This window comes from Bombus impatiens, unplaced genomic scaffold, assembly GCF_000188095.3.
Source record: "Bombus impatiens unplaced genomic scaffold, BIMP_2.2 scf_0317, whole genome shotgun sequence".
Taxonomy (NCBI): Eukaryota; Metazoa; Arthropoda; class Insecta; order Hymenoptera; family Apidae; genus Bombus; species Bombus impatiens.
This window is the reverse complement of record NT_176736.1, coordinates 1,424,377-1,437,726: the sequence shown is the minus strand read 5'-3', so window position 1 is coordinate 1,437,726 and position 13,350 is coordinate 1,424,377. Positions and strand designations below refer to the sequence as shown.

General features: G+C 31.6%; 5 protein-coding genes across 6 annotated transcripts; 3 read left to right on the top strand and 2 right to left on the bottom strand.

Moving 5' to 3' along the window:
* The first annotated feature begins 29 nt into the window (after positions 1 to 29).
* On the top strand, positions 30 to 3,443 carry LOC100747285 (ribonucleases P/MRP protein subunit POP1). The gene is made up of 3 exons (XM_003489003.4): positions 30 to 534; positions 657 to 1,988; positions 2,070 to 3,443. Exons 1-3 carry the CDS (start codon positions 411 to 413, stop codon positions 3,116 to 3,118), a joined length of 2,505 nt encoding a protein of 834 aa, XP_003489051.1. The 5' UTR covers positions 30 to 410; the 3' UTR covers positions 3,119 to 3,443.
* Positions 3,337 to 4,588, top strand: LOC100747164 (carbonyl reductase [NADPH] 1). Its single transcript, XM_003489002.4, has 4 exons — positions 3,337 to 3,485; positions 3,594 to 3,854; positions 3,928 to 4,166; positions 4,249 to 4,588. Exons 1-4 carry the CDS (start codon positions 3,468 to 3,470, stop codon positions 4,559 to 4,561), a joined length of 831 nt encoding a protein of 276 aa, XP_003489050.1. The 5' UTR covers positions 3,337 to 3,467; the 3' UTR covers positions 4,562 to 4,588.
* A 134-nt stretch (positions 4,589 to 4,722) lies between these two features.
* Positions 4,723 to 5,733, bottom strand: LOC100746929 (U6 snRNA-associated Sm-like protein LSm2). Its single transcript, XM_012384959.3, has 5 exons — positions 5,583 to 5,733; positions 5,398 to 5,523; positions 5,248 to 5,315; positions 5,086 to 5,176; positions 4,723 to 5,002 (listed from the first exon to the last, which is right to left on the bottom strand). The coding sequence occupies exons 2-5, from the start codon at positions 5,398 to 5,400 to the stop codon at positions 4,877 to 4,879; spliced, it is 288 nt and encodes a 95-aa protein (XP_012240382.1). The 5' UTR covers positions 5,401 to 5,523; positions 5,583 to 5,733; the 3' UTR covers positions 4,723 to 4,876.
* A 61-nt stretch (positions 5,734 to 5,794) lies between these two features.
* LOC100747049 (drebrin-like protein) lies at positions 5,795 to 8,699 on the top strand. Its single transcript, XM_003489001.4, has 5 exons — positions 5,795 to 6,224; positions 6,629 to 6,797; positions 6,866 to 7,098; positions 7,168 to 7,345; positions 7,422 to 8,699. The coding sequence occupies exons 1-5, from the start codon at positions 6,142 to 6,144 to the stop codon at positions 8,181 to 8,183; spliced, it is 1,425 nt and encodes a 474-aa protein (XP_003489049.1). The 5' UTR covers positions 5,795 to 6,141; the 3' UTR covers positions 8,184 to 8,699.
* A 161-nt stretch (positions 8,700 to 8,860) lies between these two features.
* On the bottom strand, positions 8,861 to 12,166 carry LOC100746928 (cleavage and polyadenylation specificity factor subunit 4). 2 transcript variants are annotated; one of them, XM_003489000.4, is made up of 4 exons: positions 10,227 to 10,329; positions 9,793 to 9,996; positions 9,439 to 9,628; positions 8,861 to 9,363 (listed from the first exon to the last, which is right to left on the bottom strand). In XM_003489000.4, exons 1-4 carry the CDS (start codon positions 10,327 to 10,329, stop codon positions 9,000 to 9,002), a joined length of 861 nt encoding a protein of 286 aa, XP_003489048.1. In that variant the 3' UTR covers positions 8,861 to 8,999. The 2 variants fall into 2 exon arrangements, with proteins under 2 accessions (XP_003489048.1, XP_024222971.1); XM_024367203.2 differs by lacking the exon at positions 10,227 to 10,329 and adding an exon at positions 12,041 to 12,166 and having other exon boundaries at positions 8,862 to 9,363.
* Between the last annotated feature and the right edge of the window lie 1,184 nt (positions 12,167 to 13,350).

Sequence of the window (13,350 nt, the reverse complement as noted above, 5' to 3'; positions counted from 1 at the left end):
CGTGTTGCGTACACGCTTTGATAAATAATTATTTCGACTTCGTTTTCCTTAAGTCCAATTCCTATTGACCTCGAAGAATGCCCCCTATAGGCACAGGATTAAAATACTTTCGGCTAATTCAAGCTCCGTCGGCGTTTCTGTGTTCAAGTTGAAGTATTTTTAACTATGCTTTAAATGGATACTACACGTGTATCTGAATATTAAAGTGGTGTCAAGCAATGTACAATAAATCACAATTCGTATACTTCAAAACTATTTTTGTCTGATGACTACATGTGCTTGTCACTAGGATATTTATAGTACTATAACCTATAATATTCTTCTACTGTTCTACTGTTCTACTGTTCATAAATTTAAGTATAGTAGGTTACTTTGGGGTAAACAAAACTTCAAACACTCGTATATAAGAGATGGCTGGAATAGAACAATTCGATGAATTCTTAGGTGGATCGCAACGATTGCCACATGAAGTTCACATTATGAAACTTGTTTCTGCGAGAGCTAGCGAAATTGCTGCAATGACATATTCCATAGGTATGTTAAACGATACACGAACCTACTCTAATAAATTTAAATTTCCTTACCAACATATAAATATATATTAAATACACTGGGAAAAATGATATCTAAATCATTATTTATTATTGCATTTACAGAAAATCCTCAACAAACGAAACTTGTATTTCAAAAACTGCCGGTATATATGCGCAGGCGTGTCATGTCCCATAATGCTAAGCGTTTACCCCGCCGATTACAGGAGGCACATTTAAATCAAATGACTAAATCCGGATTGCCACCAAAAATTAAAAGACAGTCGCGTAGATATCGCAGACGATCTCGTAATTTACTCGCTGAATATAAACGAAGACAACGAAATAAAATTTGGTTGGAAACTCATATTTGGCATGCGAAACGTTTTCATATGATAGAGAAATGGGGCTACAGAATCGCAAGTTACGCGAATGATAAATGTTTCAAGGCTAATTATCGTGCGATGACAAAACACTGCTTGATGCAAGATATTTCATATTATACATGTATCGAAATTAGTGGCCTTGAGAAAATTTTAAAAGAAACTTTAAAGAGCCATTGTAATCCACTCGAATTAACATTTGCTGCACAAATTTTTATAACAGGCACACGAGAAGGAACTGTAATGTTTTTTAAAAAGAATGGCTATCCTCAATTTCCAATCGGTCATGTAAATTTTTTATGGAGACCAAGTCGATCTGATCTAAGAACCATATGGATTTGGGTACATCCATCTTTCCTCGATGATTTCCTCACGGAAATTATATCTAGTTTTGAATTTCGCTTGAGCGACGAACATTCTACTTCTACGAGTGATCAAAATATGGAATCTTGTTTATACATTAATGAAAAGAATTGTAAAATGAGTATTCATAAAAATACTTTTAATCGATTTCGTTTTTACGGACCATTGACAACTTGTGTTTTAACAAATGCCCTACAGTTGCCAAAATTCGATAAAATGCTTAATTTGAAATTGGATGCCGTGCAAGTAGATCATAATCAAATGGATTACGAGGAAGATGAAAATTCTGATAAATTGTGGCATAATAAGTATTATGATAATCAGGAAAATATTGAGTCTTTGAAAACACAAGAAGAATTATGGCAAATGTTAAAAACGTTACAATCACCTAGTCAGTTGCCACCAAATATTGTTTTTGGCTTTACTGTCTTGGATCCAAGATTCCATTTACCAGATAAAAGAACTAGACCTCAAAGAGAAACACAGACAATTGAAATGGTGTCAGTACCTCCTACAAATGCAAACTCTAGTCCACTTTGGGAACAGAAAATAAGAGAGAAAGTCAGTAAGACATGTGCAACAACAAGTGCAATTAATAAACTAAGAAGTCAATGCTTAGTACCTGGTCTAGATAATGACAAATATTTTAATGAAAATATCATGGCAAAGATACCAGTATTGTTGATTCAAAAACCTAGTATCGGTAAAACAGGTAATTTTTATTAATAACAATTACATTGGAAAACTTTCTTATCAATAAAGATAATCAAGATTGATAAATATGTTTTTTTAGGGTTAGGTTCTGGAGTAGATGTTATTCTTCCATCTAATTGGGGAATGCCATTCTGGCTTGCTTGTATATTTCGTTGCGTAAGAGTTGGTGCACTCAGAGAATCAAAATCTATACCATTTGAATGTGAGAATATGCAATCCCCAGATATTAATGATCCAGATACACCTGCATATACAAGAGAAGCATTAAGTACCAAATTGGAGCTAAAAGAAAAGTATTTTCGTTATCCACCAAATAGGCGCGTGAACTTTGTTAAACTCGGAATTTCTAGTCCTTTTTTCTGTGAATGGAAGATCTTAATGAGAGAATGGACAAATACAGACGATTTTTTTATATTAAGAAATCGTAAATTATTAAATTTCTTGCAAAACAGCTTAGTTCAAGAAGATAATACAAGAAGATATAATACACCAAATAATCATGTATCAAGTCTTACTCTGCAAAGTGCATTTGAAGACAGAAATTGTTTAATTCGCGTTAAAGTAGATATTATGAAAAAAGGATGTCCTAAAAGATTTGCAATAATATGTATGCCAACTAATGAAGACATAGAAAAGTTTAAGAACAATAGAAGTTGGTCAGGTCCTGTGGAAAAATTAAATGTTGATCCAAATGAAAGTATTCGTAAAATATCGCGAAAGAATCATTTAGCTCTTTTAAAACGGCTAAAGAAACAAAGAATACATCATAAAAAGACATTAACTAATAAATTAAGTAAAATGTTAAATAAAGATTTTCAAAGTTTTAGTTATGAAAATAAATTAAAGAATTTGTTAGAAATAAGTCGTGAAGCCATATGCAAGCAAACTCAAAAAATGTCGCAGTTGTATCTTCCAGATTGTGTTAAAGTACGAAATTCTTGTGATAGAGAGATTATGGGTTATATTACAATGGGTGATTTCTGTTTTACAAAAGCAAAAGGTGTAGGTTTAGGATATGCAACATTAAATTCATTAATTGAGCTGATCAATAAAAAACATCCTTTTGTTCTTGTTAGAAATATTCAGACAAGACAATATAGAATTGCTAGATTACACGTAGTAATTTAACAGTAGTTATCCTGTAGTATTATTTGTAATAAATTGTTATTTAATATTTTAATTTATAAGTGAACTCTGTTAAATACCGTATCTTTTAAAATACCGTTTTGTAACATATATGATATCTGGTAGTTGAATTGTTTACAATGGAAAAGAAAGAAAAAATTTGATAAATAAATCTAATCATTATATCGCATTCGTCATTGTTTGTCAAGGCTGTTGTTCGCAACTATATAATGTTTGATAATTTGCTATAGTACATTCAATCTAGTGTAACGTAATATTATCAGAGTATTACGTTTAACCTCCTCGAAGTACTATTTTGCGCATATAGGAAAATTGGTTTAAAATACCCAATATGACACGTGTAGCTGTCGTAAGTATAAATTATATATTATAAAAACTTTGTATAGTTTTATTGCTTAAACTGCGGTTGATATTGTAACGGTCACATCATACATATTTTGATAAATCGAATGTTTAGGTAACCGGTGGGAATAAAGGCATTGGATTTGCTATTGTAAAACATCTTTGCAAACAATTTGATGGAGTTGTTTATTTAACAGCTCGTGATGTTACTCGAGGACAGAATGCTATTAAAGAACTTGAAAAACAAGGTTTAAACCCAAAATTTCATCAACTTGATGTTACTGATGAAAGTAGTATTTCTACTTTTCATGATTATTTAAAAAAAACATATCAAGGATTGGATATATTAGTTAACAATGCTGCTATTGCATTTAAGGTAATTAAAACTTTATTTATTTATTTCTTTTTTTTCCGAAAGATATTCTCTACAAATTTTATTAAATATACAGACAACTGCTACAGAACCTTTTTCTCTGCAAGCTGAAGAGACATTAAGAGTAAACTATTTTAGCTTAAGAAAAGTATGTAGCAAACTTTATCCGTTATTGAAAACACATGCACGTGTAGTACATGTGTCAAGTTCTTCTGGTCATTTATCAAAGATTCCTGGTGAATCATTGAAGAAAAGATTTTCAGATCCAAATCTTACAGAGGAAGAATTAGACAATATTATGCACGAATTTATTGAGTATGTTGAATTTCAAAAATATACTAATTTACAATCTACTTTGTTCCATGGGATGTATTCTAAATTTTAATTATATTTTCAGTGCTGCAAAGACGAACACTCACTTAGAGAAAGGATGGGCAAATTCTGCCTATGTTGCAAGCAAAGTCGGAGTATCTGCTTTAGCTAGAATTCATCAAAGAATGTTTAATTCAGATACTAGAGAAGATCTCGTAGTGAATGCTGTGCATCCTGGCTATGTAGACACAGATATGACTAGTCATAAAGGTACTTTGAAGCCTGATGAAGGTGCTCAGGCTCCTGTATATGCTGCATTATTACCAGAAAATACAGACATAAAGGGTAAATATATCTGGTATGACAAATCATTAATGGAATGGACAAAGGATGAATAAATATATAACAATATGAGTTATTTTGGATGAATGCTGCAAAAAGATATACTACATATACATATACTTACTATATTATCTTTAAATTTATTAATCTGATGTATGATTAACAGTTCTTCTTCTTTTTATATGAAATACACATGATAACAAATAATTTGAAAGAATTGTTACAAACAGAAACTATCTTTTTTTAATGTTACATATAAACTCAATTTATGCACTTGTAGATTCAAAGATTGTATGTTCATTGTACACAATTCTTGGCTTTAATAGTAAAAAATAAATCAGTGGTATTTTTAAATCTAATAATAGCACAAATTATCTTGCTTGAACTGCTGCTTCTTTGCGTGCAGCATCCTGTAATAGCTGAGTATCCACTTCATCTCCTGGTAGTTGTACATAACGTACTACTGATCCTCGAATAAAACAGTTTTTTACAGACAACTGAAAGATATTGTATTCTTACTTTCTGTTACAATTTCCTTTATTATTAAACATATAAAATCATAAATATATGCACTACAAACCATATGAGGATATTTATCTGGATCGGTCACACTTATATCAGTTAACTTTATATTCAGGTATTGATCTACTGAGTGCAAAGTACCACAAATGCTACATACAAAAGTTTTATTAAGTGATCTTATAAACATTATAAAATAGAGTTTTTCTTCTGATGAACTTACCTCAAATCATTTTTTAATTCTACAACTACGTCCTTCCCGATCAAGGATTTGAAAAACGAATAAAACAACTGCAAAAAGCATCAAAAAGAAGTTATTTTATTATGAAAAGAAACAGAGGTTAACCCGCCAAATGAAAAACGTTCGACTTACCATCTTTAATAAACTAAAAATATCCAATTTTTAAATTCGTTTATCGTATTATCTAATGAACATAATGAAAATACAATTATTGAAACTAATAATTATACTAATTTCTCGATTGCCGGCACGAAATTGCTGTTATGACAATTTGTTTGAAAGTGTCACTATACACGTTGCGAGTTTAGGGTTTGTACCATTAAACATTGACTTCAACATTTATCTCATCAATATTTTTTCTTATTTACAAAATTTTGATCTATGTTTACAAGCATACTTTCTGTATTTATCGATAATTTTTAGAAATAAAAGATACGAATCAAGATAAAATTCGATAATTTCATACTGTATAAAATTATATAAAATATTTCAACTGTATCTTGCCTCTTATTTGCTCGTGTTACTTTTACTGATTGGAGGTCTCCGCCAGTAGGTACGCGTGATCAATCGTACTTTGTAGAACAGTCTTGAAGGATTTCATCAATAAAGTTTTGTTTAAATATGTTTTAGCATACGTCAAAACTTGTGTACTCATATTTGTGTGTTTAAATATAAGTTAATTTAGTTCTTTGTAATCGATTTAAGCACGCTGCCTATATAGATAAGATCCATCGTTTTGCGGTTGGTAACAGAAGGGCGTTGACATTTAATCAAAAAGGCAAAACGTGAAGATGCAACTGTGACATTAATTCGCCAGTAGCAACTTTTTCGCATTTGTTGTTACGGTTGATTTTTCTTATGAACTGAACAAAAAAGATGTCAATTAATTTAACAAAAAATAAAGACGCTTTGGTGGCTGCTTGGCACAGCGTAGTCGACGATAAATCGTCTACTAACTGGTAGGCTTGCATCTTTTTCTCTTATGTTGTATTTTATCATTCCGGCTAATGCGTCGATATGAATCCGGTATCTTAAAGATTCACAAATGTTCAATTGAATCCTCAAAAACTTGCAAAATAAATTGCTATAATATATTAAGTAACTCTTCCTTTTACATTTATCGATCGATATAAATAGTGCAAAATATATAATTAGCATTTACAACGGTAAAACAAATAGTCGGTAACATTACACATACGGAGAATGAGAAATATTTTATGCAAAATATAATAATTTTGGGCCTTTATTGAATTCCACTAATTATTAATATATCTTCTTACTTTCAATTAAAAATGAGAGATTGTAAATATATAATACATATTATTTAATTAAATTTATTTTACTAAGTTATTATTATTCATAGGGCCTTGTTTGGATACGAAGGACAAACTAACAACTTAAAAGTGGTTGGTACTGGAAATGGAGGTCTGGAAGAAATGATTGACCGTTTAAATAGTAGTCATATCATGTATGCCTTTTGTCGTGTAATAGATACTAAAACAAGTCTACCAAAATGTCTCTTAATAAATTGGGTAAGAATTCATATTTAAAACGTTAATGATTTTATTGCATATATACAATAAAATGAGTTGCATTTTAGCAAGGAGAAGGAGCACCAATTGTTAGAAAGGGTACTTGTGCAAATCATATTAGGGATGTAGAAAAATTATTAAAAGGTGCACATATAACAATTACTGCTCGCTCTGAAGACGATGTTGAAGTGGATTCTATTATGGAAAAACTTGCTAGAGCAACAGCTTCGGCATACAAATTTAATGAACCACGTGGGGAAAACGAAGGTAATACAGGTCCTGTGGGTACCACATATCGCAGGTATATATCTTTAATGTTTTAATTATAAGAATATCAGAATCTTCAACTTAAAGACGATACGTATTGCAGAGTAATTCCCGAACAAGAAATAAATGCAACAGAACGTGATCAATTTTGGCAAAGGGAAGAAATGGAAGAGAAGAAAAGACTGGAACAAGAACGTATAAAATGTGAAAAAGAACGGCAACGGCTTGAAGAAGAAATTAGAACTAGAGAAGAAAAAGAAGCAATGCTCAGAGAACAACAAGTAAACACATTTTATATTATTATATTTATTATTTAATAGTGAATATTTTGGTATTTAAATTTTGATATACTTGTAGGTCACTGCCAAAGAAAATTCAATAGCGCGACAAAAGTTGGCGGAGCAACGCGCTGAGGAGGCGAATAATAAATTTAATCAACTAGCCGCAAGTCAACACTATAGCAACGATGTTGAAGACGATCATAAATCGCGAAGCGAAGAATTGCGACGACAAAGAAGTAAAGAAACGCAACAGTTAATTGCTCAAAGAACGATAAATGCAAGAGCTGTTTTCGAACAGAATTCGGCAGCTGGTCAAATGAAGTCTTCTCCAGTGCAGCAACAATATATACCGAAGAATAGTCATGTAGAAGCAGCTAAAAAAGCATTCGAGGAGAGTCAGCAAAAAGAGATACTCCATACAAAAGTGGAAGAGGAAGTGAAAACAGAAGTGAATAAAACACATAACTTAGATTTAGTAACCACCACCGCTTCAAATGCATCTTTATCTCTGAATCAAGTTCAAGAGTCTAAATTGCCAGAGCCAGAAGAAGAACCTGAGCAACAATCGGCGACGAAAGAAGCAATTACTGAAAATGAGTTGTACAGTCAAATGGATGGTCAGTACTTATATTTTGACCCAAATAATGAAGGAATGAAAGCAAGAGCCTTATATGACTACCAGGCAGCTGATGATACAGAAATTACTTTTGATCCTGGAGATATTATTACACATATAGATGCTATTGACGAAGGATGGTGGCAAGGTCTTGGTCCCGACGGTACTTATGGACTTTTTCCTGCTAATTATGTCGAAGTTATTGATTATAATACGACATGATAAGAAATATTCTTATGCAAATAGAAGATCTCTTTTCCCAATTAAAAGGAAACCATACTTGCTTTTTCGCATATAAAAGTGACATTCAGTATTTTCATGGCTCTGATGACTTTGCACTTTTCTTTTAATAATAACAGTGTTTAGGTATGGCGTATTTCGAAGAATCAGAAAAACAATATATATTTAAACTAAAACAATAACTTATGTTTAGGTATTAAATGCACATCCAATAACGAAGGAATTTAATATCTCTGATAATAATCACGTGAAAGATAAATATTGTTAATATTTTAGCGAACAAGATTTTAAAAATTAATAGTCTTACAATGCCACTTCATATACAAATGGCGAAGTACGTCTTCCCATGTTCAACGTCACAAACTAAATAAATTAGCAGTAAACAAATATATCTTTTTATAACATTCTACGTCGAAAATCGATGCGCTCATAGATATAGCGTATTTAATAATTTAGCAAATACCCTTTAAATACATTTACAAAATGTAATAACGAGTATTTAGGAGTATGTTTAATTCTTTAAACAATAAATTAAATTTGTTATAGTATATACTTTATAGTATTTTAACCCAAAATATCCTTTAAACATTCTTTAATTTGACCACATTTTTTTTATAGAAAATACAAAATATTTATAATTACTTTATTTTATTTAATCTTTTATTACGAGTCAATATGAAATTAATTGTATTAAACCTATTTTACTATATGATATATAGAAATTTTTACAGACAAGTGATTTTACTAATAATGAAACATAATCATAATATTAATCTTACACAAATAAAATAGGTGAAATCATCTACGGTAATTTTGATTCTGAGTAGCACTTCCACTACCCCCAGCATGGCTTAAAAATGCTAAATGTCCTTTTGGACATTTATTGGCATAATGACCTTTAGTTCCACATTTGTAACAAGTGACTTCTTCTAGTGGCTTTTGAGGCCCTCTTGGTGGGGGCCCATTATGCATATTCATGTGATGCGTAGCATGAGAATTACCTTCTATTTCTTGTCTAACTTGAGCTTCACGTACATCAGGTGGCATTTTATTACAATAAATTGCTTTATGGCCACCTTCTCCACAAAAGTGACAGGTGATCATTACCTTTTTCCCTTCTTTAGGTTGCATATCTTGCACTGCTGGTAATTCAAATCTTGGACTGAAAACAGAAAAAAATTGTAATAATGTATCTAAATAAGAACAATTCGAAATATTAACTTGGTGATAAACTTACTGCATAAATTTACAGTTTGGGCCTTCAGGACAAAATCCAGCTAAATAAGCCATGCATAAAACACGACGAACATGTCGATGTCTGCATAAAGGTCCATGTCTGCAAAATCCACGATCATACCAAGGACAATCTCTGACTTTAGTTTCTGGGTCGATATGTAGGAATGGACATTCTTTATTGTGACAAGCATCTAATAATTCATAACTGATTTTAACATACCTATACTGAGAAATCTTAGTAACACCATAAAGAAAAAATGTTAGAAAAGCAATAAAAAGATATTTATAAGTTTATCATAAGTAGAACCTTAGAAGAAATAAGAATGAAATACCATTACATGCTATATATACTTACTAAATCTGGAATAGAAATAACATTCTGGCATTTTTGTCATATCATACTCATGTAAAAATTCACACTGATCACCCTTTTTACAAAGACCTCTTAACCAATGTTTACATACTATTGTACGATCTCCACGTACGTGCCTAAATGGACAAGAGGCTCCTTTAACACATGTACCTCTCGGATAAAATTGACATACTGCAGCAGTAGATTCTATAAGCAACGAGACAGTAAACAGATAAATTTAATCAACGATGAATAAACAGTATAAATTTAAATTAAAATATTAATATCTCAATGAAGATCGTCGATATAACAGAGTATATTTTATTCAAAAAATACAGAGTAGCAATGTGTGCAATTTGACAATTTCATTTTCCAATTACTTTTACATTTTTAGAAGATAACCTAAACATATACAGTATACGAAAACTATCACGTACTGTCCATTCCAGTAAAAGGTAAAGGAAGTGCTCCATACTGTTCGTCAAGAGCAATTTCAATATCAAATCGCATATTATCCACATTCGCCACTAGACACTCCATTATTGTTTAAAATCTATCAATAATCACAATCACAAATTTATTTACTACCGTATACACAATAAGCATTAACTTCATTCACAGCTAAACTAAAGTTTTTATCGCGGAACATTCATTTCTAACTACTGATGAGCATTGTTAGTAATATTTCCACATTTCATCATTGAACAATTTTAATAATTCGAACTATTTATTGATCAAAGAAAATTACAAGTCCAATTTCTCGCACACAACATTATTCTGCACGTGCGTTGATAAGATTGAAGGCGTCATTTTATTTCACTATTTCTCATTGGCGCTCTTGAATGATTCTTATCTACTATTATCCACAGAGCTTTTCTGGATTGGAAATTTAGTGCCATCTGTTTTGAGTAAGATTTGAAAAAAGTCGCGGTTACCTTTGATAGAAAACTCGTCAGCGAACAAATTACCGACCTTAAAAAAATTCAATGTTTTTACGTCTTCTGCGATTTGTTATTACGAATTTACCAATTACAATTTATTTATACATAGCAATTATATAGAAGTTAAAAATGTAGCAAATTTTTTCTGTAATGAAGCGACATATCCCTCAAACATCTGAAGTTCAATAAATACAAAATAAATGCAAATATGTAATAAACTCTTTCATATGAAAATTTAACAAAGAAATTTAATTTAGTTTAATAATTAAATTAAATTTAATAGAAATAAGTTTCTTTCTGTATAAAAAATCACTTCGGTGATTAGTATAAATATATACATTCGAACTTTTTCCAAGATGAGTACGTTAGTTGTCTAATAAAGAGTCTTTGCTAATACAATTCTCCTGGATGATAAATCAGGGCTGCGGATTCGGCAATTAAAATTTCCCATTCTGACGTCGGCTCCTCTCTTTTTTGCTTCGACTCCAACTCCGACCCCGACTTTATTTATGATAGATTGTTAACATACTAATTATATGTATGTATGTATATAGCAAAGTTACTAATATTCAATAGACAATACTTCTATCTTGATAAAGTATTTTTGCTCTTACAAAATAGTTCCTATAAAATAGTTTCCTCAATACGAGATTCCATGGGAACGTGACTGCCGTTTTGTACAAAGGTTACCTATATTTTGCATTTTTGTACTTTGATAGAAATTCAAATTTGATACAAATTTTGATACAAATTAGTAATATTTTTAACATATAAATAATTTTATTACAACTTTTAATTATTTTAAGTACATTTTTGATTTTTGTCAAATTTACTAGCGTGGAGTCGTAGTCAGCATATTTCTTTCCAATTCCGCTTCCGATTCTAGCCTCGAATTCTCTTAGTTTCCGAGATATTCGCGAAAAATTGTCACAGTATAACTACAATGAATTCCGCCTCTAACTCTGTATCCTCACAGCGCGACAGTCGGGTAAGATGACGCTTAACCCAAACTTAATTCTTATCTTTTGTTTATAGTTTATATAGGTTTGGGTTAGATGTCATCTTATCCGGACGCCTCGTGGACCAACGGTCGACAACTAATTCTGACGTATACGCTGTCGCGAACGCACAATTCTAGGCAGAACTTATGTACGGCGCCGACACTATCAATATTTTTTTGCCAATATCTCGGAAACTAAGAAAGTGCGACATTGTCGCGAGAGAAAAAAGTTGTTCCAAATGTTCAGTTTTACAACATATTCGAAAAATCATGGAAATCGGCGATCGAGGGTAAACTTCTAAATAATTACCGAAGTTCCTTCCGAAATCTGACTCCGATTCCATAACCCTGTGATAAATACCAATCACTTAACGTCTTCGGTACGAGCGTCCACTATAGCCAATAACCACCGAATGCATCTCCATGCTAGAGCGTCGACTAAAGTCAATAATAAATATATGCAATCGCTGTTGCTGGCGGTCGTTAAATGATAGTACACGGCAGACGAGCGCCGTACCAGAGAGGTTAAATACAATTCGCGTGATGTTGACAGTAGATAATATTTCTGAATTCTATGTATGCGGTGATAATTCATTGGAGGTCAGTGATAAATCAGAACCCCAGCGAATCCGTTCTGATTACTCCTGATCAGTCGAGAGGGTCGAAAGATTTCATAACGTCATGCATGTACTTACATATCTATGTCTCTACACGATTAAAGCAATAACACTAAAATATTGCATCGGATGTTAGTTTCATAGTCATTGATCAGTGAGGGAAAGGGAAACATTTTTCCTTCGTTAAAATTTTTCCTACACTTTTGCTCGACACTTTTTATGTATCGATAGAGTTTATTTTTAAGTAATATTTACTTATTTATAATACTTACTTATAAATTACACTTATCTATAATAGGTATTAACTTATTATAAATAATCAGCCATATCACTGCGCCACACCAGAAAAATTACTGAAAATTCTCAACGCGAGAATTGTTTGTAATTTTAATAAATAAATAAATAAAAAAAAAAAATTGAATTTATTCATTCGGCATATTTATAGACAAAAGTTCTCGATACCACTTGCTTCGGAAAGATATTCCTAATAGAAGAGAGAACTTACTTTTGCCATTTTATATTCGTTCTTTTATTGAATATCATATTTAAAGAATATGACCAATAGTAGCGACATCGAATAACTATGTAAATTAGATAGGATAAGTGAACGAATAAACGTTTCTATCGTGACGTATTGAGAAAATATTATGTTTACGACGCTGTAGTTGCGTGCGATTACGTAATAAGGCAATTTATGCAACAATTATTCGCTCCTACTTGTTTGTAACAATATTTCGTCAGTCATACGACGGTAGTGAGATTCGCATTTTGTTGCGATTCGAGTAACTTCATCAAATACTCGAACATAGTTATTTGATGTCTCTCAAACATTCTTCGATAAGCCATTGCTGTTCTTACATTCTTTCCACCCGCGTAACGAGGCAGATGTTAACTGTTCGATTCGCCGTCAAGTATCTTCATCGACTTTCTGTGTTTGCTTTTCATCTCGAGTCTTATGAAACACGAAACATCGACTTACTCAACGATACATATTGGCTAAGAA